General features: G+C 36.0%; 1 protein-coding gene across 8 annotated transcripts in view; it reads right to left on the bottom strand.

Annotated features, from left to right (window-relative positions):
• Positions 1–798: 798 nt before the first annotated feature.
• The window catches only part of SLC30A6 (solute carrier family 30 member 6), a 38,449-nt gene continuing 13,099 nt past the window's right edge, over positions 799–26,148 (bottom strand). For 2 of the 8 annotated variants that reach the window (XM_007057950.4, XM_037895395.2), the window contains exons 2-14: positions 25,110–25,196; positions 23,329–23,413; positions 22,233–22,275; positions 15,461–15,526; positions 14,468–14,548; positions 12,738–12,773; positions 10,402–10,496; positions 7,615–7,663; positions 5,715–5,834; positions 5,246–5,348; positions 4,796–4,843; positions 4,069–4,137; positions 799–2,039 (exon numbers count right to left, since the gene is read on the bottom strand). In XM_007057950.4, the coding sequence (XP_007058012.3) occupies positions 1,542–2,039; positions 4,069–4,137; positions 4,796–4,843; positions 5,246–5,348; positions 5,715–5,834; positions 7,615–7,663; positions 10,402–10,496; positions 12,738–12,773; positions 14,468–14,548; positions 15,461–15,526; positions 22,233–22,275; positions 23,329–23,413; positions 25,110–25,196 (1,380 nt within the window). In that variant the 3' untranslated portion in view covers positions 799–1,541. Of the gene's footprint in view, positions 2,040–4,068; positions 4,138–4,795; positions 4,844–5,245; positions 5,349–5,714; positions 5,835–7,614; positions 7,664–10,401; positions 10,497–12,737; positions 12,774–14,467; positions 14,549–15,460; positions 15,527–15,865; positions 15,930–22,232; positions 22,276–23,328; positions 23,414–25,109; positions 25,197–26,148 lie in introns of those variants that run through there. The other 6 variants (XM_043543395.1, XM_027820414.3, XM_037895393.2 and 3 more) reach the window with 5 other exon arrangements.

Genomic DNA, 26,148 nt, shown 5'->3' with positions numbered 1-26,148 from the left:
GCACTTTCATGATAAAGAGATTGCACTGCAGTACTTGTATGAGGTGAATTAAAAATACTATTTTATCATTTTTACAGTGCAAATATTTGTAATAAAAATATAAAGTGAGCACTGTACACTTTGTATTCTGTGTTGTAATAGAAATCAATATATTTGAAAATGTAGAAAAACATTCAAAAATATTTAATAAATTTAAATTGGTATTCTATTGTTTAACCATGCAATTGAAACTGCGATTAATCATGATTAATTTTTAAAATCGCGATTAATTTTTGAGTTAATCGCATGAGTTAACTGCGATTAATTGACAGCCCTAATATTTATTAGAAAAAATAGGTAAGTGTACATGAAAATTAGACACAGTCATGTTGCCAATATGGCCCTCAGTACTTAGGGTGACCAGATGTCCCGATTTTATAGGGACTGTCCCGATTTTTGGGTCTTTTTCTTAAATAGTCTCCTATTACCCCCCACCCCCTGTCCTGATTTTTCATACTTGCTGTCTGGTCACCCTATCAGTACCACAAAAGCAGAGCATCACTGCCATATACTGCGTTCTCTTTTTCAGCACCATTGATATATACTATACTTGTGAACTAGGTGTATAAATGGTGAACTGTTTTCTGAAGATCTACAGGAGAAATACAAAGTCACAAGGGAATGAAAGGGCACTTTCAACAATCTGAAGGACTAGTGGCTTAACAAGAGTGAGCTATCCACTATGCATGCCAAAGCCATTTACCTTGTTCATACTGTTACGGGAGTGGCCATAAGTAAGAAAGAGGTGCTTCTAGAATATGGAGTTTCTAATATTTTATTTCCCAGTATATTGTCATGTAATTTTGCAATTAAATAAAAAAAATACAAATATGAATATGGAACAGTTACAAAAAAAACAGTTGATGACTGCTTTGTACCTCAATAAAATCAACAAGAAATAAAATTTTGAAATAAATGATTCCTTAATGTCAATAAGAAATTTAAAAGCCTTAGTTTTTCCTCATACTGGACAGTAAAATGTGTATTGAGAAAAAAGACTTTTCCAACAGAGGAAAATCTAACTGTGACTTTGCCAAAGATTGATCAAACAGTGATCATAATTTTTAAGAAAAAAAATAACTGAGGCAGAACAGATGAACCATTGCTGTTGCACAATCATTCAGTAAACAATTCAGAAACAATTCGCAGTTGAAAAGAATGGAGGATGCTCTGCCTTCACAATTTTGCTCTCGCATGAAACTATGTTCATGTTATACTTCAGCATATTATTGGAGGAAAAAGAAAGGTGAATAGAAAATTTGCCTGTGAATAAATTCAGTAGCTGTAAAAACTATATGCAAGTTTCACAAGTCTGTCAAGAATTTTTTGCATCATATATACGAACATAAAAAAGTGGAAATGCAATTTAACTGTTTAATGAATATAAACAATTGATCCCAGTAATTTAAAATGGTCTAATGGTTTACAAAGGCTGGGCAATTAAAATAAAAAAAATTAAATCAATACCCTTATGTACAATAAATAACGCAAAATAGAGTTTATTATGGCTGGGGTTGACCTCGAGTGCCAGTTCCATATCTGCTTGGGACATGTGTAAAACCAGTCCTGAATCCTTGAGTTGCTCCCATCCCCGGAATTCCAAGTCCTTGATTGAATACACTGCTGTAAGGTACAGATCCATGATTAAGGCCCAATCCATAGGGTCTTGTCTGAGTGTTTAAAAGGATAACTGGGTTCATATTTTTGCCCGGTGTGTTAAAAGAAAATTCTGGAGGTGGGCTGCTAGGTTTAGCTGGAGTGGATGTAACAGGGTTCAAATTATCAGTAGCCTTTAAAGGTGGCATTGGAATAACATGATGATCTGAAAGATTCAACATATTGTTTGCAATAGGCCCAGATGTTAAGGTAGGTCTGATCCAATCATCTTTGAAAATCTGAACAGTCAAAGTTGAGACTAGAGTATACAGTCGATTAGTCACATGAGCAAGTACCATTTGTTCATTAGCATCTCTTCGAATTCGTACATGTACTGATCCAGCCTAGAAAGTGAACCAAAACAAAAACCAACCAGGCTGTTATAAGACTTTTAGGTGGAGATCCTGATTTGCATTAAAACATTTTAGATACAAGGAGCGCTAAAGAGTATCTTATTCTGCACAAAAGTGGAGACTACTGTGAAGCGTCAGTGGAGACGACTGATCAGAGCCACACTTAAGTAATTCCATGATGAGAACAAATTTCCATGAGGCCAAAACACTGGGAATGGTGACAAGCTGAGATTCATTTCTGGGAAATTTAGATTATTAAAACATTATGCACTTGGTGTTAAATATTGTTAACAGTGAAATGAGGGCAGCAGCTGTAACATGACAGGAGCAGGTGGAGAGAAGGAGAAGAAAGAACAGTGAAACAAACTCCAATTTGAGAAAAGTATGTCCTTATGCTGCTGTTGAATGCAAGAGACAACACCTGTAACAGGTGAGCTTGAAGGTAAGGTAAGAACAGCAGCACTGCCACTAACAGTACATAGACTCAGAGCTCTGTGTCTGAAGTGATTACACTACCGGATATAATCTGTGCATGGCATGTGCCTTTCTGACCCTTACTAATATCTCCCTCTTCCATAACTTGAATAATACTGCAGACAGCATGGGAAACAAAGTTCTGTCCCTCATTTGCCTTTTGCATCCATATCTAACAAAGAATTTGACCTATAGCAAGAGCAGTTAATGGCTGGTTTTCTTTCTGGTAGTATTAACTAGCAAGAGTGTAGGCAGATTTGGGGCAGCACTCCAATTTCCACTGCAGATTGGAAAGTGCTAAGTACAAACAGACAAGCTGAGGTGCAAAGGTTTTGTAAAAATTTGTGGAAAATCCACTGAGTCCAACGTATTCCCACTGCATGACTTCAGTAGTTCAGTAACATCTTGTATTTCAGATAACAGAATAGGTGACTCCAGAGCCTCCCTTTCCTTATCAGCAAATTTAGGTAAGTTAACTTTGGCCAAGAAGCTCATGTTTTCAGGGTATGACATGCTAGAAGAATAAAAAGGAGAGGAAAGTTTTAAAGGACTCTTAATTCCTAGCTGTCATTGAGTACCTGATCCCCCGCTTTAGTTTCAGTAAAAATTTCCTTTGTGTGTCCATTTTATATCACAGAAGAAAAAACAGCTGTTAGAAAGCTTTAATAAACTCCATATTTTCCATTTAGGATCTTATTAGGTGCTCCTCTGTAATACAGCAATTCTAGTTCTGTTTTAGGATTGCTAGAGCACATATGGGTCAGTTGAATAGACCATATTTTCCTTTTCACTTCTCGTAGCTGAGCTTTTTCTTCCTCAGAGACAATTCATATTAACTTCCCATAAGATAAAGCCATAGGAGAATCCCATATCAATTGATTTGGCACTAATCATTGATGACATTTGGAAGAATTTTTAAAAGATCCAAAATGGCAGCTTTACTCCAAAGTTGTTGTTTAAGTCAATGATTGCATCAAGAAGATTCAACTCTAACGTCCTCTGACAAGTCTGAAAACTGGTTATCAATGCATGGTTCAAAGCAAAGATTTCATGGAGGGCGCACTTAAAAAAAAAAAAATCCTACAAGGACCAAGCTATAATCTAGCCTACTGTAAGACAAGTGTGTGGCTGAGAAACATTTGAATCTGCTACTAGTTGTATTGTTCTCTTTCTAGCTATAAAGTAGTTCTACATTTATGATACTACTCTAAATTGTAATTGCATTTCTTTAGCAAAAGATTGTTATGGTGGATCTGTGACATTATGCTTCTGTATATAACCAAAAATTGTATCTTGTTCAGGGTGGGGGAGAGGATTCCAAGCCTCACTCTAAGTTTTCAGAAAAGTGCTGCAATTAGTGTTTTTTTTAAAAAAAAAAAAATCCCCTCAAGCTTTATTTAACAGGAAAGGGGAAAGCTATATTTTATGGCATCTGAATTTCCAAATCCCATTTAAAATAATAAGAGATCTCATTTAATAATTATTTAGCTAAGAGATTAAAGATGTTTCCTTTTTAAAGAATAAGACAATATGGCATAAAACATACCAAAGTACCGAAGCCCAATGTCCAGAAATGCTCATTTCTAACCTCCAAGACACCATCCAAAGTGGAAACCTAATTTAAAACACAAATATGTGGTAAATCATCATTAAAGAAAACATTTCCAGTCTTTTAGAAATGTAGATTGGTTTAGATAGCTGAGCTGTAGATGATACTGTCAATATTTCATTTTGTATTGTGGATTCTCCCTTCAACTAAATTTTCATAAGGGACTTTATTGAAGATGCCACTAAACTCCTATACATATTTATATCCAATGTATTCCAACTATCTACAAATATGTAATTTCTTCATATAGCAAGACCTGTTTCTTCCCCGACACCCAGGCTCTTTCATGAATGCTTACAATTCCTCTATTTGTTAAAATATAAACGGAAACTCCCTCTTTTATGCCTTCTTAAAATAAATTGTTGCAAACCTTTTCAGTGATCATTTATCAAAGACTGAATATATTTTTAAGAAGATCTGTACCAATTTAGGAATTTGAACCTTTCTATAAGACATATCAACTGTACTGTCTAATTTAGATTGTAAGCTTTATATTTCTTACACACACACACAAAGTGAAAGCATAGAATTTTCATTTGCAGTCAGATTTATCTTTTGTGGGAGGAACACTTGAAAAACCTGTAGGTTCTCACTATGCACGTTCAGCCTTTGTACTGAACTTCTTTGCTGTGCACCTCATATATCATGTTATACGCTAACTTACCTCTCTAATAAGTTTATCTAGCTGACCAATCACATGTGGTGGGGTTGTCTGAAAATAATCAAAAGAATGTTATAATAAAGACAAACAGATGCTAATTTGGTCCTAATCTTAAAGCTATATTAGCTTTATTATGATCTACAGTCTGCTGCCTTTATAATTTATAGTAGTATAGTCTTTTAAATGTAATTACTTGACTGGATAGTTTACTAAACTCACAATGCTGATAGTATTTAACAACAGAGCAACAATTCAATCGAAACTATAGGCTGCATCTGTGATTGCTATGATTCCGTGATACAAAGTTGTCTCACGTTACAAATTTCTTCAGAGTTTAATCATGTATCACTTCTTTCTTGTGAACATTTTTCATTTCCATGTTTAATGGTGGATATCATTAAACATGTACATTTAAAAAAAGTAAAATTAAAACATTTTCTGACACTGTCTCACCTGAAGTAGTACTTTTCCACTGTAGACACTCATAGGATACATGGTACCAAAAGTCATCAAAGCAATAGCGATCGCAGAGGCTGTATCTACAGCAAAATAATTGCTGAAACAAAAAAGGGTAATTTTAAATGACGTGCTTGTTTCCTAGGGTATCTGCAAGCCATATGCCTTTTCTTTTAAATGGCCACCATTGTATAGAGAGAGAGAGAGAGAGAGAGAGAGAGAGAGAGAGAGAGAAAGAGAGAGCGAACATACAAAAATTCACTAAGCATGTGTTTCTGAAACACACAGCCTTTTAAAAAACAAATGTGTCTCAACAATTTTGGTTCATGTGGTAAGAAGCTGAAATTTCACATGTGACATTTCAACTTCTTACCACATGACCAGTGCTTGCAAACCTAAAAGGAGATTTCCCATGAATTATATCCTAAATACTTATTTTATTTATTTCAATAATTATTATACGTACTTAATTTCAATTAACATATACGTAATGCAAAGAGCAAAAGCACCAGCAAGATCAATCAAGACAAAAGGATTCATTCGTGGAAGGAAGATGCTGCTCAACCCTGGAATGATTCCACATAGACTGCAACAAAACAGAAAAAAGCAATTGTCAGCTAGTTGTTGTGGTAAGTGCTGGAAAACTAGAATTAAAAAGCTACACCTACTACTCCAACATACAATAGACCCGTAGATAGGATGATGTTGCTGACTGGATTAAAAGCCTTTTTTTCCTGATGGAAGTTAAATGATCCTCTTTGTGAGCTACAAAGATTAATTATTTTCAGGCCTAGAGCCATTTATGTCTCCTCTTCTTACTCACAATTTGAAATCAAGTGCTTTGTGCACGGAACATTCCTATCTTCTGAATCTGAATTATATTTAAACTCTTTCCCAGTTTTAAATAAAGGTTTCTAATCTCACAAGGAAAAACAGAAGACAAAATTACAGTAAAGTATACTAGAGTAATCAGTCTTTCAGAAAATGTTTCCACAAATTTAAACTGCGATCAAGTGTTATGCCCTTTTTGTTAGCAGATCTGACTGTGTGTCCTAGACCCTTGTTCCGGAAGCCCCTTTAAATATCTGAAAATCACATTTTCCAATCTTTTTTAAAGACTGCTTTCTATGCTGTTCCTCATAATACTGGGTTGACATACAATAAATCAACCTCATTGTCTTCTCTATCTAAATTTTTTAGACATTAACCCCCTCCAATTCTCTACACAGTAGTCCTAGGGTTGCTCTTCCACGGCCCTTGTACAGTGATACCATTATTTTTCTTTACATTTGTAACTTTTTATTTATGCAACTTAGAAACTATTGATTCTTTGCCACATTCACACATTGAGATGTGACCTTCACAGTCCTGCTCCTTGCTACACAGAGTCCCTTTCATCTTGTCTCATCTAACTTGCACCATTAAGGGTTTGGTCCAATAAGGTACTATGCATGCAGGTTCAAGATGCGCTTACGTGTACTGCAGGATCAGGACCAGACTGTTTAGCTCATTGAAGGATCAAGCTCTTTATGATTTCAGTAACTTGTGCTTTTTTTGCTCCTTCTACTACACCTTATATCATATTGCCCATCTCACTCCTGAAATGCTTTAGGGAACAGGTAGGGTTTGCAGCATGTCTAAAGTGTTATGTAATATGGTTTAACATACTCCATTACCTTATTTTTAGATAGAACTTTTTACTGTATTTGTAGTGCTGACAGCATAAAATACACACAGGGATGTGTAAGGCTCAAAATATAAACATTTTAAATATCTGGCAAAGGCTATTTGCAAATTATCTGTATTATTTGGCATTCAGTGTCCAAACATACATACTAAAAGGGTTAACAGCCAAAAAACATGACAATCAATGTTTCAGTTCTTGGAAGAGAGACCTTGTTGTGGCTCTGCAGCCAATGGGGGTAAAAAAAAAAAAATCTGTGATGCTTGGGACACAAAGAAAATAAAAGGAAAAAACCTGAGAGAGAAACAATGTGCATCTGTCTCTATTCCTGGTCTTTTTAGAGACCCCCATCTTCCTGCTGGACTAAGTGAGACATCCCCATAAAATTCTTATGTTTAAATTAAGCATTTTGAGCTGTGAGGCAGCCCTAGCAGCTGCTAGGAAATGCAGTTCAGACTGGCTTTGCTGCAGATAGAATTATCTTCACTCATTTGAGGAATTTTACTCAGATTTGCTGAGCAAGAGAGAGAGAGCAGAAATGTTTTAATACCAAGCTTATGCCTCAATGACTGGTCAGAGTGCCCTATACTATGTGATGCAGTAAAAAAATAATTTGGCATGACATAATGACTAATATTGACTTAAGTATTAGCTATTATGAAAAAATATCATGAAGCCTTACCTTCTGCTAAGATCTGCAACATGCTCCTGAAGCCAACTCGTACTAGCAGCTTCACAAAAACACAAAGGTACCAGTTATAATCATAACAACAATTCATCTTAAGGTGTGTTTTTAAAAAATAATGTAAGGAAGTAGTAAAATATGAGTGAATAATCCATCTTAACATTAGATCACAATGATCAGTGAGTTTCAAATATCACTTGAGAAAGGAGAACATTTTCTGGCCTGTGGTTGATTGGAAACCTTTTGTCGTGCAACATCTGAATTGGATTAATTTCAAGTGCAACTGCAGATTTCACTGTTTATTTTTAAAGAAAATATTGTCTTCGTTAACGTCTAAATGCATATGAACTTGAGCTCTCTATGGGAGCACACTACTTGTAAACCCCCCCCCACACACACACACTTGTGATTTTCTGCAGACATGAGTAGTCCTATTGACATCAATGGGACTATTCATGCAAGTAGCTGCTCACCAACATGAGGAAAGGGAGCACAGTCTGGCCCTGTGACTACGTTGAAAGGAAATTTTTGTAAATACAGGCAGCTACAGCATTATCCACTCTCAAACACAACATGTGAACTAGATGTGGGGGGAAAAACCACCACCTTTCAGCCATTTAATTCAGCTCTCCTAAACAAATTGAATAAATAAAATTAATACACCATCCTAACTGAGGCTCAGACAGTAACATTTGTTGTATGCATACGGGCACATAGGAATTAGTACAGTGGATCAGATCAGTGCCTATATACTGCCTCCAACAGTAGCCAATACCCAATATATGCTGAAGGCCTCACACAGGGCAGCTAATCAATTCAGCAATGCTCAAATTTGGTGGCCAAAATTCCTCTCTGACCCCTACTCAGATGACAGGGTTATAACCTAAAACAATGGTCCACAAACTTTTTACCTCATACCCCCCTTACTCTAGGGTTGCCAACCCTCCAGGATTGGCCTGGAGTCTCCAAGAATTGAAGATTGATCTTTAATTAAAGATTACATCATGTTATTAAATTTCCAGGAATACATCCAATCAAAATTGGCAGCCCTAGTGTAAGGGGGGAGGGGGGCGAAGAGGTGCAGTTACACAAGAGAAATTTAGAGTTTTTCAGTACCTTGCCTTGATCCCAGTTAATCATCTTCCACCTAGATACCCAACACCATTTGACCAAGTCTCTCGAGTTTTTCCACAATCCTCCTTAGTTTTCACTAGCTTAAATGATTATTATCAGCACATTTCACCATCTCCTTGCCTACAGCTTCCTCTATATCCTCACACAGACCTAGGAATACTCTCTCTTTGTTATAACGAAGAACCATTTACTATGACTGTGTCTTATCACATAATTTTTTAAATTTTTGTTTAAATTCATCACAGGTTTCTGGTTCTTTGCCACATAAAATTAATTATTTTCCTTTCTAGCTCCTTGTGAGGGAGCTGGTCAAAAGCAAATCATGAAGGTAATGTAGAACTTTGCTAATTCTCACTTTGAAGCTAGTCTACAAAACTCAATTAATTTTCCTGAAAAATGTAGATCTCATCCCTTCTCTAAGACGACAGCTGTAATGAGTCTCAGATTAAGAAGTTTACTTTCAAAATATACAACACAAATTAAAAACAGTAATAAGCACTGACAACTCTTTACATTTACGAAGGGGACCACTACAATTAATTAATCCTCACAAAGCCCTTATAAAGTAATTATTACCACCCCCACTTTACTGACATAGAAAATGTGGTACAGAATGGTTGCGCTTCAACATGGAAGTCAGGGTTAGAATTTAGGAGTTCCTGGCTCCCTGCTCAATTCACTCTGCTTTTCTACATTAGTGCATTACATATGAAATATTATAAATAATTTAAACTACAACTAATCAGAACAAATATATTTTGTGATGCAACAGACTTTTTAAAAAGTTATGCATTCATTCAATTTGCAAATATCCATAATGCTCAATTAGTGAGAATGATTGTGATTTTACTATACAAAGAGTAAAAACTCCAAGGAGTAAGTTGTAAAAAGAAGGTGGTTTTTAATTAACAAAACTTTAAATATTTGTACAAGTCTGTCTGTATCATTGTAAGATTACCCACATTAAAGTTTTACTGGTTGAATAAAAGAGCTACAACAGAAGAAGAAACTCGTCTGTTTCTTAACATAGAAAGGCCACACTTGGACAGATCAATGTTCCATCTAGCCCAGTATCCTGTCTTCTGACAGTGGCCAATGCCAGAAACTTCAGAGGGGAAAAAAACAGAACAGGACAATTATCTAGTGATCCATCCCCTGCTGTCCAGTCCCATCTTCTGGCAGTCAGAGGTTTAGGGACACCTAGACCATGGGATTGCATCCCTAACCATTTTGGCTAATAGCCTTTGATGGACCTATCCTCCATGAACTTATCTAATTTTTTTTTGAACCCAGTTATACTTTTGGCCTTCACAACATCCCCTGGCAACAAGTTCCACAGGTTGACAGAGTTGTGTGAAAAAGTGCTTCTTACATCTGTTTTAAATACATCAAAGCAGTAGCTACATCTGAAATTATACTCAATTTACCATATTGATGACAGCGTACTACTCTCTGTGTGTCCTATGGACTTTGTACATGACAAATGAGGAGACCACCTCAAATGCAAAACCTTTTAATTAGATATATGGAACTATTAGAAATGACATACATGGCAATTGTTTTTCTTATCTAACAAAAAATATATTTGAAGAAAACAGTTAACATTCATTGCCTTTCCTTAATTCTTGTCACAGTTCATTCAACACATACCTTCAGACACATAAGCAAAAGGCTTATTCCGAATGGAAAGCATTGTAAACAAGTTGAAAAAGAGAGCCACGAAAGTACCAACCAACAATCGCCCCCTAAAGAGAGGAAAAAAAGATTAATCTTTGTTTTTCACAGTATCCACCTGTGATGTTACAAAGTTAAACTGCCATCAATGAAACACTTCTGAACATCCTCCATTATGATAAATTCCAGTTGAATATTTAATAACCAACAGCATTCAATCATTTTAAAATACACAATATTGAAAAATGTTATTTGTGGTAAGATCAGGTTTAATTCAATTCTCAATTAACTGTACAACCTCAAAACAGAAATTTTAATAAATAAAAATATAAAAATAATTAGGGCTGTCAAGCGATTTAAAAAACTAATCATGCCATTAAAATAATTAATCACAATTAACTGCTCTGTTAAATAACAGAATACCATTTATTTAAATATTTTTGGATGTTTTCTACATTTTCAAATATACTGATTTCAATTACAACACAGAATACAAAGTGTACAGTGCCCACTTTATATTTGTTTGATTACAAATATTTGCACTGTAAAAGCCAAAAAAAATTGTATTTTTCAATTCACCTAATAATACAAGTACTGTAGTGCAATCTCTATAATGACAGTTGAAATTACAAATGTAGAATTATGTACAAAAAATAACTGCATTCAAAAATAAACCAATGTAAAACTTCAGAGCCTACAAATCCACTTAGTCCTATTTCTTGTTCAGCCAATCACTCAGACAAACAAGTTTGTTTACATTTGCAGGAGATAATGCTGCTTGCTTCTTGCTCACGTCACCTGAAAGTGAGAACAGGTGTTCACATCGCACTGTTGCAGCCGGTGTCGCAAGCTATTTACATGCCAGATGCATTAAAGATGCATATGTCCCTTCATGCTTCACCCACCATTCCAGAGGACATGCATCCATGCTGATGTCAGGTTCTGCTTGATCACAATCCAAAGCACTGCACACTGACGCATGTTCATTTTCAGCATCTGAGTCAGATGCCACCAGCAGAAGGTTGATTTTTTTTTTTTTTTTTGGTGGTTAGGATTCTGTAGTTTCTGCATCGGAGTGTTGCTCTTTTAAGGCTTCTGAAAGCATTCTCCACACCTCATCCCTCTCAGATTTTGGAAGGCACTTCGGATTCTTAAACCTTGGGTCAAGTGCTGTACCTATCTCACATTGGTACCTTCTTTGCATTTTGTCAAATCTTCAGCAAAAGTCTTCTTAAAATGAACAACATGTGCTGAGTCATCATCCGAGACTACTAAAACGTGAAACATATGGCAGAATGCGGGTAAAACAGAGCCGAAGATATTCAATTCTTGCCCAAGGACTTCAGTCACAAATTTAATTAATGCATTTTTTTTAAACGAGCGTCATCAGCATGAAATCATGTCCTGAGGAATGGTGGCCGAAGCATGAAGGGGCATACGAGTGTTTAGTATATCTGGCATGTAAATACCTTGCAATGTCAGCTACAAAAGTCCCATGCAAAGGCCTGTTCCCACTTTCTGGTGACACTGTAAATAAGAATTGGGCAGCATTATCTCCCGTAAATGTAAACAAACACGTTTGTCTTAGCGATTGGCTGAATAAAAAGTAGGACTGAGTGGACTTGTAGGCTCTAAAGTTTTGCATTGTTTTGTTTTTTGAGTGCAGTTATGTAACAAACAAACAAAAAATCTACTTTTGTAAGTTGCACTTTAATGATAAAAAGAGACTGCACTACAGTACTTGTATGAGGTGAACTGAAAAATACTATTTCTTTTGTTTATAATTTTTACAGTGCAATTATTTGTAATAAAAAATAATATAAAGTGAGCAGTGTACACTGTGTTCTGTGTTGTAATTTAAATCAATATATTTGAAAATGTAGAAAAACATCCAAAAATATTGAATAAATTTCAATTGGTATTCTATTGTTTAACAGTGTGATTAAAACTGTGATTAATGGCAGTTAATTTTTTTTAATTGTGATTAATTTTTGAGTTAATCGCGTGAGTTAACTGCGATTGACAGCCCTAAAAATAATTAATAGAAGCACTAAGTTACAGGGAACAAATACGTAACTGCTCTTCAACTATCTATTTATGGGCTCATGTAGACTAATTTGTAATTGCACACCATAGATTGATATTTCTGTGTTCCAAACTGCATGCGAGCCCTGTGGTAATAACTTCGATGTACTGAAAACAGTTTAATACTAGATAAGCCAAGTCACTCTTACTTTGTACTAGATAAAGAATTAGAAACAGAAGTAAACTGACAAAAAATTATAGTTTCATATATAAAAATCCAATCTTACGTGTGTATTTCAGGTTGTTCCAGAAACCGTTCTGTACTACAAGAAATAAATTGTCAATTTTAGTTGTTTTTATTAAATTATTTCCTTTATATAGTTAGTTTTTAAAATATATTTTCATTTCCAGGCACCTAAACCCACAAATAAACATAACAAATGGGATACAGGATGCCAAATTAAATGCTTCAACAACGTTGCAAAAATGGCAAATGCTGTATTGAGATGTATGGATAAGTATGTCATTTTTATGACAACACATGAAGTAATTATTCCAATATGCTTGGCACCAAATTGAAACGGTATAATTTACCACTGGAGAAAGGACAAACAAGGAAGACAGAGTAACCCTCTAAATAAAAAGGATGTTATAATGAGGACATAGATCAGTTATTCTCCTCAGTCAATGAGTAGTAACAAAGAATTAATCTTCAACTGTAGCAGAGAAAATCTGGGATAAGTATTAGAAAACACTAATATACAAGTAAGGCAAGAGAACATACTGTCCCAGATGAGGTGCAATTGCCATCACAGGAGAAACTCAAGGTTATGCTGGGCATCCGGCTACTAAGGGTAGTCTAAAAATCTAAAAATTTAATCCTGCCAAAAAGACCATTAAAGGGTCCCTCTTCAACATCAAATGAATGTGTGAAAAGGTGACAATAGTTTAAAACAAGTTTTAGTGGAGAGAAACTAAACCTGAATTGGAAATACCATCCCCATATAAAGAGGTGCTCAGCTGCCACCAATTCCACTAAAGCCAATAGGAATGTAACAGTTCTGAAAACACTCTCAACATGTAAACTCATAGGCAAGCAAATTCAGTGTTACATCTGGAGACCTTACATGGCTGTGACACTGCCTCTTTATCAAAGATCAATCCATGGCACGGTGCCAATGATTCACAAGATCAGTGGCACTGTTAGGTTGTTAATACAGCTGTAGGCATTTAAAAGAAAACACACAGTTGGTGTGCAGGCATTATAGGCGATTTACAGATGTAAAAAAATCATAATTTTAATGGCTTCTAAAAACAGTTTTAAAGCTAAGCACTTGAAACTAACAAACTATTATTTCTCTCTGATGTGCTCAACTAACTTATTAATCAAAAATAAACTGCAAAAAATAGACTAAAATAAATTTTGTACCTGGAACTAACTGTTTGTAGGTCAAGTATCAATATGGAGAAAATTTGGATGGATTGATAAAATAGGAGCTTAAAATAAAAAAAATAAAAAATAGACAAACCCATAAATTAACTACCACTTCTATGATAAAATTGCTTTAAGATCATAAATATGGTGCTATTTAACAGATGAACACTTGAAAATACTGAAGTTAAATAATTGCACAAAATTATGTATTTTCACCATTGCTTCATTTATCTCAGTGATCAAACTATATGAGAAGACGTACTGTCTTGCTTATTAAATCCTTAATAGAGTATCTGGAATATGCAATCAGTAGGACCATTTAAGTTTTTCCTTTAATCACATTTACAATTTTCCTGTAGTCCACGTATATAGTAATCAGTACAAATCGGCAACATAAGCTAATATAACATTACCTGTTGCTGTCAAATGATTCTGTCTTTAAGAAATCTGGAGCTTTTTCTAATGACTATCCTTCTTTTACAATACTTTAAAAACGTCTGAGCTTTACTCAAGCTGGAGTGGAGTACCTTCTCATGTTAGAATTCAGATGTAAATCTCAACAGAAACAGTACACATTCCTACCTCTCTTTGAGTATGAAAAGAGCTCCAAGTTGTGCCAGAACTGTGGAAGCAAATACTGCTAGTACTTCAAATCTTTCAAACCTGAAATTTGAGAAATAAGTTAAGAACACTGGACAACCTATTAACAGGGTTTTCATTTTGATCTGTGGGGAGCAAGCAGACAACCTTCCACCTCTAATTCTTTCCAGTAGGGCAGATAGAAGATGAATCAGAATTTTAGGGAGGAGTAATTATTTTCAAGTTTCTTTAGGCCAACAATCCATATCAAATGGATAGTTAACTGATCAGAGGTCCACAGGAAATTCTCACTATAATCCCCACCATAGAATTAAGCAATTTACCTCTCTCTCCATCCCTATCCTAGGACATTTTACTTTAGATTCTGAATACCTGTGTCTCCTTGATTTATGAGATACTACAGATGTTTATTTGACATTCAGTGTGCCTATGTACCACAACAATGGGCAAACTAGACATTATTGAACAAATACAGTGCAATAAATTAATGGGAATGGAGTCAAAAATGCTCACTAATTATGAAGACATTTTAGCATGCATACACACATACAGATTTTTATAAATGGGAACTTTCTAGATACACAGCTAATGTACTTACATGTATTTTTCATGGCACATGAAATAATTAGTACTGTATTATTAGTAAGGCCCTACTTGAATTGTGGGATTATCAAAAAATTGTAGCTGAATTGTGGACAAGCCATGGAAAATTGCAGAAACGTAATAATGGACTTTATTACTAAAAATAAAGTCCATTATTACTTTTACTCAATCTTCTGCTGTCAGCAGCTGCCCAGCGGTCAGAGCAGAGGCCTGGGGTGAGAGCAGGAGCTCTCGGGCAGTTGGGGATCCTACTGTCAGCCCCGCACACAGCAGGGCTCCTGCTGTCAAAACTGCGATGGAAACCTAATATTGCAGAATCTGCAATTTCTGCAATATCACAAGTTAAGTAGGGCCTTAATTATTAGTGCTTACCCAAAAGAATAGGCTGGGCTGGGCTTCTTCATCATTACCCAGTAGCTTATTAGGCACGTTATCAAACTAAAATAAAAAAGGAGGAGACTGATATTAGGATAATCAACTATTACAAACTAAATATTTTATAGATTAAAATGTAGCTTAACTTTCAGAATACATCCTTAATTTGAACGTTTCCGTAAGACTTCAGTTACACTTTGGACCCAGTCCGGCAATCTTTAGGCTAGCAAGGATTTCCTAGAATTTGGTGGAAGTTCTGTCTACATTTGGACTGTGGACCAAGCCGCTGGTGTATGTTTTATGAGGAAAGCTAACGAGTTATAGTGGAGCTGTAGCCAATACAATCCCTTATATCAGAGACAACCTCACGACATAAAAGATCAAAGGATGTACTGTACTTACAAGGGGCACCATCAACTTTCCCCAAAACCCAGCATCATTCAGACTACAATAAGGTTATCACAACTCCAAATGCAATATATTTTTCCACTGAAGTTCCTATAAGAAAAAGAAGCTAAAGTTTAGTCTCTTTGCGCCCTCAAAATTCTTTTGAAGGGGAACTAGAGGGCAACAGAGAAACATGCAAATAGGAGTTGATAAGCAAAGGTTTTCCATTGTTCTTTTACTGCACTGAGAAGGTTCCCCCTTTAATCCATTTGTTTTACTTATATTCCTTTTTAATAAAGTTGCATGCTTTTAAATAGGGTGAAGTTAAAAAATCTTAACACTTTAGTTTGTTAAATGGAAATTATTTTAGGCTGTAAGGCCAAAGATGGTGGCATAACCTCAATGGCCTGTCTTCCTCAGGACTCAAGCATTGGTATTACCGATTCTCTTGAGTCTAAGACCAACTGTATGATGGACAGTAGTTACCGCTACTAATGGAAAAACAATCCATTTCAGTTTGATTTACTGGGGCCAACCATGTCCAATGACTCTCATGGCACCCAATGGCTCACTGCTAAAAAGTCTGTAAAGGTGTTCAACATCCAGAAGTGCATGGTTTGACAACTGGAAGTTAGATCAACAGTACACTAACTTGAAGAAAAGTTTAATTTTGAATGAGGAAAGTTAGTGCACTATTGTCACTCTATAAAATAGTGAGGAGGCAAAGTCTAACCTGCTCCAGAATCCTGAAGAAGCCAATCCTTTTACTGAGACTAAGACAAGTAAGCTATTCTAGGATTCAGATACTAATATTGCAGACACTTCAGAAATCAGTCTACATATGAGAGCCACATTATATAAAAACATACTGCTTCGCTCTTCATATATTTTAAAAATGTTCACACACTCGTTATTTGGATTAAATTTATTAATGAAAAAATTGCACGGATTATACTATTATACAGATTTTCATTTGTTCACATATTGTATCACACGTTAGTGGTGGATCCAAGTTGTAAATTTCAGATCTGGATCCAAACTTCTCCAGTGTTCTGAGGTTTTTGATTTGGGTTTTAGTTATGACCCAATCCTCTCTGTTACAATATAGGAACGATCAGGAGACACCATTAAAAAAGGAATCAAATATTGTTCCAAAGTATTGGTTTTATCACAGTATTTCCTTCTGCAGTGAGGTACTTGTACTGTATCACAGTAAAGATTTACTTTTTAACATAATGCATGACGTATTACTACCTCCACTCCCTTGCTAATCTTACAGTCTTACTGATCACTGTCTAAAGCACCATGTTAAAAGAATACATATAATGGTTTCCACCACTTTCCTTTGAAGACTATTGTCAGGGTTCCCTCCTCACTCTGAACTCTAGGGTACAGATGTAGGGACCCGCATGAAAGACCCCCTAAGCTTATTTCTACCAGCTTAGGTTAAAACTTCCCCAAGGCACAAAGTCTTTGCCCTTGGAGGATATGCTGCCACCACCAAGTGATTTAACAAAGAATCAGGGAAAGGACCACTTGGAGTTCCTATTCCCCCAAAATATCCCCCCAAGTCTTTACACCCCCTTTCCTGGGGAGGCTTGAGAATACTATCCTAACCAGTTGGTTACAAAGTGACCACAGTCCCAAACCCCTGGGTCTTAGGACAAGAGAGAAATCAGTCAGGTTCTTAAAAGACGGATTTTATTTAAAAAAAAAAAAAAAAAGGTAAAAACCACCTCTGTAAAATCAGGATGGAAAATAACTTTACAGGGTAACAAAAGATTCAAAAACACAGCAGAACCTCCTCTAGCCTTCATTTCAAAGTTACAAAAAACAGGAATAAACCCTCCAGCAAAGGAAAAATTCACAAGCAGAACAAAAGATAATCTAACATGCCTTGCCCGGCTTTTACTTACAATTTTTGTAATATGAGAGACTTTTAGGATGGGTTATAGGAGAAGGAGTTTTCTGACCTGATGCTTCTCTGCTTCCCAAGAGAAAACACAAAACAAAGCCTTTCCCCCCTCCCAAGATTTGAAAGTATCTTCTTTCCCCATTGGTCCTTTTAGTCAGGTGCCAACCAGGTTATTTGAGCTTCTTAACCGCTTACAAGTAAGGAGGAATTCTAGGCTACCCTTAGCTGTATGGTTATGACAATATTTTAAAGACAAATCTCACCACTGGAAGGTTCTTCCTCAGTACTGGGCTAAATTTTCCATTACTATTAATTTTAAGTTCTTGAACCAACCCAAATAATTTTTCTGTCTCTCTAGTGTTTACACCTTTTAGTATTTGTAGACAGTGATCATGTCCCCACTATAGTTAGCGAAATAAACTGTTTAAGAAGAAATATTAAACTAATAACCTCCAGTTACTAAGTTTTATTGTTTTTCCCTGAATTCCTTCCCATTTGTTTATATCTTCCTGTTACTGAAGTACCTAGAACTGAACGTAACATCCTAGGCATGGGTCTCAGAACAATGCAAGAGGAATTACTACCTTCTTGTCCATACTGTGACGCCTCTGTATACAGCTCCAAATCAAACTGGCTTTTTTGGCTGTAACCGCTCACTCAAAGCTCATACCTAATAGACTATCCACTACCATCCTCGGGTCTCTCTCAGTATTTGTCTACCTCTTACTGAGTAAGTGTGATTCAGATTATTTTCTCTCTGACATATTAAACTTGAATTTTTCCAAGATGATGCTCTTTTCTGCACATTTCTCCTCTGCAGATGCCTTTTAATTATTTTTGTTTGTAATGCTACTTGCAACACACCTCAAATTAGTACCATCTGTGAATTTACACAGCACACTTTGTACCCCTTCTTCCAGATCATTACTGAAAAAGTTAAAGACTGGACAAAGAACTTACCACATAGCAGACAGACACATCCACACAATGTAATATATTGATGTTTAGCATTACCCTTTGCTCACAGAATTTCAGCCTGTTTTCATTCCTTGTAACACTGCCCATATCCAGAGCACCTGAATTTACTTCAGAAGCAAAATTTTAATTTGTTATAAGCCATCATGCAGCTCACAAATTGAAAGAGTGAGGGAGTTATTTTTGCAGCAAAAATATTGAGCATTGTTCACACTGAGCAAGAGATCAAACCCATGTAAAGAATTTGCTGAGAGATAGTTAGAAAAGTCTTCATCTCTGATATACCAATATTCAGGGCATTCCACTTTGGTATATTCCCAAAATTAAGGAAATAATGTTCTGTGCACACTTGGCACACAATTTACAATCAATAATATTTCCAAAGTTAGTTTTCTTACAGATCAGCAGTTTCATTCCGGATGTGTATAGTACACACAGAGTTTGAAGTCTCAAAATAAAGCTGTGTTTAGTAATAACTAAAAGGGGATTTTTCTTAAAATTAACATTCAGATAACTCAAAAGTGGCCCCAACAGCTTTTCCTTAAAAAGCTTTCCATACGGTGAAATAAATTTCTTCTGAGCTGATCCAAAAAACAAGAAATTTCAACTGAGTTAGTATAGTAATTTTATGAGAAGTAACTGACAGATTTAGATATTCAAGTGTTATCACAATAACTTGGTCAGAGACTAGAACTTATTTTAATATAAAGTCTTGACCAAGACATTTTGCCTTTCAACTGCCATTCTTGCATGCATGTTGTTGTGATTTATAAATGTTTTGCTAGCAATCAGGTAACATCCATGATATGCATGCACCCCCTAATGATTAAGCCACATTATTTCCCTTGCTAAAACCTAAAATGGCTAAACCACAAGTTTTCTTGTAGATGTTGTGTGTTCCATATATGAAACTTTAACTTGCCTATTACATAATACTCATTGGATCAGCCTCTTATTTCTTCCAACAAGCTGCACATTTTAGATGGCAGCACCAACAAATGTCATGCACATTTGTTCAAATGTTTTCTTCATATTAGCAAAAGGTTTGTGGTTTTCTGTCTGTTCAAAAGTGGAAAAAATATAATTATAGTAAAAATTTCAATACTGTATGCTATCTTATACAAAACAGTATCTACATTAAACTTGTAATTATGCTACTTCACAAAAAGCTAAATAAAAAACAAAACCAGTTTCATAAGAAAACTGTACACAAAAGCTCTCTTTTTTCTATTTACCTCAAATTATAAGAAAAGTACAACTGAATTATTCTACCTAAGTTCATAGTCTTGCTCAGTTCACCAAAGATTCTGGGTGATTTATGTACTACTAATTCCCAATTCCTCAAATGAAACTGTCGCAGTTCAGGGTAACTGCATCTGTATTTTCTACTGCAGTGGTCCAGCAAGGGCATCTACCCACAAGGTTCCAGCTCCCCTGACCATCACCTCCCTTGGGTGTAGGCCAGCATCTCTCTCCCTTCTGACCAGAAAGGAGTACTTGTGGCACCTTAGAGACTAACCAATTTATTTGAGCATAAGCTTTCATGAGCTACAGCTCACTTCATCACTGCGTCAGCTCAGAACCAGCACCCAGTGCCCAGTGCCCCAACTCTACCCTAAAGACCAGGGCCCTCTGTGGAACATGGGTCCTGTCTGCTGGATTAGGAAGAAAACCATGAGCCAGTTTAAAACCAGACTATTTATCCACAAAGCCTTTCTTTGTATGTTGGTCTGTGGAGAATCCAATTTGCCTTAGTATATGTATCTCTCTCCAGGGGGTTGATAAAGAAGGAACTACATTAGCATTCCCCTGTCCTACTAAAGAAGGTACTACATGCTTTCCAGGATGGTAGACTGAGGGAGAAAGGCGGTTCTGCTCACCCGCGGGGGGGCTGGGTGGGTGGGTGGAGGGAGGTGTGTGACTCGAGCTGTTCCAGGGATGGACAAAACTTTAAATTATGCTCCCCATCCCTATCAGCAGGTATGGATAGTCTCTGCCTGGTGGGACAGGAATGAAGCTGCACAGAATGTAGCCTGCAGCTGCGCTCTGGGGGAGGAGATGCAGGCATCTGGGCGGGGGGAGAAGAGAGAGACACGACCATGCAAATCCCCTCCTCCAGCACCCCCCCAAATACTCCCTTGCACTATACACAGACCCCTCCGGCACCCCCAAACTGTACCCCACTCCTAACTCCCCCTCCTCCTGGCAGTGTCCTCTATTTGGGAACTTGAAATATAGTAACCCTAAGGAGCAAATAAACAAGAATTGACTAAAAGATGTGGGACGGAGTTTTCCCCCCAAGATATGCCCAGCTGGCATGTGTGACACACCCAAATGGAAGCGTCCGACAAAAGCATAACAGGAGGAACAGGAACTGGGTTGTTGTAAGGGTTTCTTTAACTCTCTACTCCTGGGAGAATCTTTTTTGTTGTCGATACTGTTCTAGACATACTTGCTGACAGGTATTTTGAAATAAATTACCAAAACAATAGAAACTGGCATGATTATATTGGGTTATTTTGACCAATAAAATATGCAGAATTTTAAAATATTGTGCACAGTATTTTTTAATTTTTGGCACAGAATTCCCCCAGGAGTAATACAATGCCACACCAACACATACACAATTGTAGTTTTAATACAATGTACCCCAAAAGCATTATTCCTAATTCAATAAAGTTTATCTTATTTCCATAAGGTTCGTTCAGGACAATACAAGATACTGTCAGTCTGTCAGACATTTTCCAGCAGACTTCAACTTTTAGTGATCTTAGGTCATCACCAATATTTCAACATATTCTTTAAGAATGATTCAGTTTTTCTTTTAATGAACTGAATTGGTATATACTATACCCAGTGAGAAAATGAACTACAGATTTACCACCCATTCTTCAAGAATAGAGGTCAGAAATCAGTAAATACAGTCAAAGAGTCTACAATGCTTACACATGCTTAATTTTACAAACACTAGCAGTCTTGTTGAAGTCAATGTGTTTGTAGGATCTGGCCCTTAAAACAGAAGTAAAACTAAAAATCACTTCCCCCACCCTAAAGCTAAAACAAATACATTTTACAAATGATACTTGTGGAACTGGTGGTGGTAAAATTTTCTGAGTCAATCAATTAAAGGGATACTAGTTTGGCACACAGTGTGGATTTTGTTTTCAATTTACTTTGTTATAACAATGTCAGGCAGCTGTGTACAGAAATCTAAATGTAGTTGACTTTTTAAATTGTTCTTATCAGAGCTGTGATATTAGTCACTGTTTTCTTCTAAGTTTGTGTACTATTTACACACAGTCTTATATACACAATCTAAAACACTGTTAAACCAACTACTCAGTTCTTGCCTGTATTTATGAAAAGTCATGAATAACTCTGTAGTTGGTACATAATATTTATTCATCCTACTTTTACCCTATTTCAAATTTAGCAAAAAGAATATTCTTACAAGCATTGATAAATTGTAGGATCAGATTTAAAAAAACGTACCTGAAAAGATTAAAGATTGTCAGGTAAGAATAGGCAGTTAAAGCTGTGAAAACAAAATTTTAAACACTTAACACACTTTACGTTATTAGCAACGAAGAACGCTATATGTGATTTTGCCTTCAAAAATTGTGTGTCCCTCAATGTCTCTGAGACAGCTGCCTACCATTTTCTATCTGCACAAATTCTCTTTGCTGAAAATATAACTTATTTCAGAGTATGAAAATGTACATCTTAAAACCATTTTTGTATTTTTCTGTCTGTACTAACTACTCCAATATTTCATTTAATAACAAGTTGATTAACACAACACTAGCTCTGTGAAACCATGTAAAATACTGAAGTATTTAGTCACTGACATGCATCCAATCATGAAAGTTAAGATTGGGAATTGAGACATGGAAAAGTCAGGAAATTCTCAGTTAAGGTTTCCATCCCAACTGTAACAGTGCCTGTGTATGTATTACAATAAAGGGATGGGTGAACTGGTTCAGCTAAGATAGGAACTAGAGCAATGTTTTGATAATCATTTTTTCAGACTGAAATAAGATTAAAACTGCTCCACATAGTGAAAATATAGGCACTGTATCTGCATTGCAGATACATGGGAACATCTTGGGTATTGTATGCAAAACCAGGACACACATTGCAGGGCAGGCTGGGGAATACAGGGCAGAATACTCATGGATTTAGGAGAAGCCACTGCCACTACCTCACAATTGGAGGGGAGGGTCTCCACTGAAGTCAATCGGACTACTGACTTGAGAAAAGGTTTGAAGGACTAGTGCTAAGATTCTAAACTCTGCATGAAGGAAGCTCTGAGAGAAGGACTGGCAGGGAAAGCAGCATCAGAAGCACTTGTGGGAACAGTGAGTACCTTGAAGAATTCACTGGTCACGTGCAGTTCCTAAGCCTTGCAGAAAAGGAGTTCTCCTAAACTGACTATGCAGTAGCTTTAAAATGGGTAAATTATGAGGCCAGTTGCACAGCCGTCTAATTCCATTATACTCAGGGCCCTTCTTGTTTATTATGCTGGCACTGCTATAAATTAAAAATCAACAACAGACAACAATTATTTAGATGCAAGAACAGAACATACCTATACTGTTAGTAGAGCTGCACCACATAAGCAGGAAACCGGTGCATATTAAATTAATTGCACCAAACAGCAAGATCTTCCAGGACTGTTAATAAGAGTAATTACATGAGTAACCCTTTGGCTTAAAAGACAAAATATGATAAAATATGCCTGGCTTGATTTAAAAAGTCTGCAATACTTCATTACACATGTAGTGTTTTTCCCCAAAAAAGGTTTATTTTGAAATAAACTATTAAATGCCCTCACCTCCTTCTGCTAACTTTATGGGCAACCTGACAACTCACTTTCAACAGCATCATGGTACATGCATCATGGAACATTAGCCTCAAAATACAATTCTACTCTGAAAATTAACTATGTAAAAATGCCACCTTTTTACTTGCAGATCTGTGTAAAGTATACACCGGCTGACTTAGTGATACAAATATATTATAGTTTTACTCCTATCAACTGTGGAGAAACAACAGAGCGAAGAGAGAGCTGGAAGCTATTCCTTCATGTACATTGTCTCAGAAGTTCCTTTTCACTTGTGCATCTCCTTTGTAGCCAATGGGCTGCACCAGTGTCACTTGGGGCTGAAACTGAAGACAGCAGGGCTGCACAGGTGCAAATATGGACCTAATTTAGCCTGCAGAACATTTACTCCTAGTGATGATGCATAAGAAACAACCCAGCTTGACTCTCAGATCCCAGGCTGAGTTTGCAGTTCTGGCAGTCAGTAAGAGTATTTTTACTTGTAAACGGAGTACTGCTGATATGGATAGCAGTGGGATGGGGGAAAACCATTCTCAATGAACGTTAATGGGACAGAGAGAGAGAGGGAGAACGGACCCTAAACTTTAAGCTTTAAAAAAAAAAAAAAAAAAAGCAGTAGGGGTCGAATCCAGCACTCTTCACAGAGGCAAAACTCCTTCCCCCCACTACACTGGAAATTTTGTCTGAGGAAGGAATTCAGGATTTAGCCCCTATTTTAATTAAACAATTCAAAGCAGCCTTTTAAAATTTCACTCACCAAGAGTGTTTAATTCTGTTTCATGGCAAATCAAATATTGCATGATTTTTCATTATAATCATTCATCAAAGTAAACAGCAGGTATACAGATTTTGTGACTATGGTGGTAAATTTTTATGACAGTTTTGCAAAGCTACTTTAAAATTCCCTCTTGATGCGTTTGAATCTTATCGAGATACCATGTGCAGAACAATCCTTATTGCCCTTTTTTGTTATTTCAGGACAGAGCTCCTAGTTCAGTTCTACCTTAAAGAAATGGGAATTGGATAGAGCTTTAACTGCCAAGTATGTTTTACCTTTCCCGTAAGGCTTTATGATCATCACATATTTGATTTAAAATTAAATGTGAGGCACTCAAAATCAATGGCAATGGACACCACATAAATTAGGAAGTAATTAAAATTTACAATAAACTCAGTGAAAATAATGCAGGTGCAGCTAATAGTGGAGTGAAGCAGATTACTACTATTTAGGCCATCTATGAAACAATATGTACTTCACTAATTCTTAAATTGTTCTCCTACCATTCTTCAGATATATTTTTGGCCATTTTTCAAGTTCTGTGATTACTTCAACACACACTTAAGTACAAGGCCATAAACCCCATAGGAATTTTTAACTTAAAGTATAAATTAAAATATCTACTTAACCGCTTTTGAAACCATAGCTAGGAAAGGATAAAAGATTTATCTGGAAAGTTAACAATATACTAATCATTTAGGCACAATCACAATTACATTTGTAATCCATTTTTTACAAATTCACTTACCCTTCGATCAGCTGCTACCAACCTAAATTCCTGTGTTAACTTGCTAGCTATTGTTCTTTGTGATTTGCGGAATAGATGTATTGTCCCCTTTAAAAAAAAAAAAAGTGGTTAGTTTTCTTCTTGTTCAAACCATTTTTATGTTCCCTTCTTATTTTTATTCCTAGGAACTACAGTCGCTCCTTTGTAATCAACTGAATATACACTGCTTTCTGGTAAATGTTGACTGTCTTCATATTCCTCAACACAAAGAAGCAACATCATGGACAATAATGAGTAAGGTTAGGGAGATGCCACAATCGTCGAAGGAGCAAGCAGTAAAATCACTGAGCTCTTGTCAACCCTTCCCCAATTTTTTCCTTATAATCTTTTCTACCTTGCTCAGCACAATGGGTTGATTTAAATCAACGTAATTTATATACGTGGTTTTAAACATGACTTAAATCAGCACAAAGGAAATCTTGGTTTAAATCACTGATTTTATTCTTGTTTGCATTTGTGGTTTAGTTATTTTTCTAAACCATTAAAACATATTTACATGCAACCAAATATCTATATACTAAATTTGGATCTTTTTGCTAACATGGAAGATACACTATATATTTAAGAAATTATATAGCTTCACATACATTTATTCAGATTCTTAATTTTTACATTTTTATTTTGTTAGAAAATGATGACTAACTCAAATCTTATTTACTAGAAAATGTTTTATTCTGGATTTGTGTCAAGCTGCATTTGAATGGAAATTAGAATTCAAATTCATTTTAAAATATACAAAAACAGCATTTATAATTGTTTTTAGTTAAAACTATAAGAAAAAAGAGTTTAAGTATGTTTTCCATTTAAAACTGATTTATTAAACAAAGGAATTAACTTTCATTAGTAAACTGATGGATTGTTTCTGGTCATCATGGGCCACACTTCCAAAGGTCTTTAGGTGCCTAACGGGATTTTCAGAAGTCCCTAAACAGGTTAGGTGCCTATCTTGCATTGAAAATCTGACCCTTCAAGTTATTAGAATTAGCAGATCTCATCCCTT

The sequence above is a fragment of the Chelonia mydas genome, chromosome 3 (genome assembly GCF_015237465.2).
Source record: "Chelonia mydas isolate rCheMyd1 chromosome 3, rCheMyd1.pri.v2, whole genome shotgun sequence".
NCBI classification, from domain to species: Eukaryota; Metazoa; Chordata; order Testudines; family Cheloniidae; genus Chelonia; species Chelonia mydas.
The sequence above is the reverse complement of the archived record's forward strand: the minus strand, read 5'-3'. Positions and strand labels throughout refer to the sequence as shown.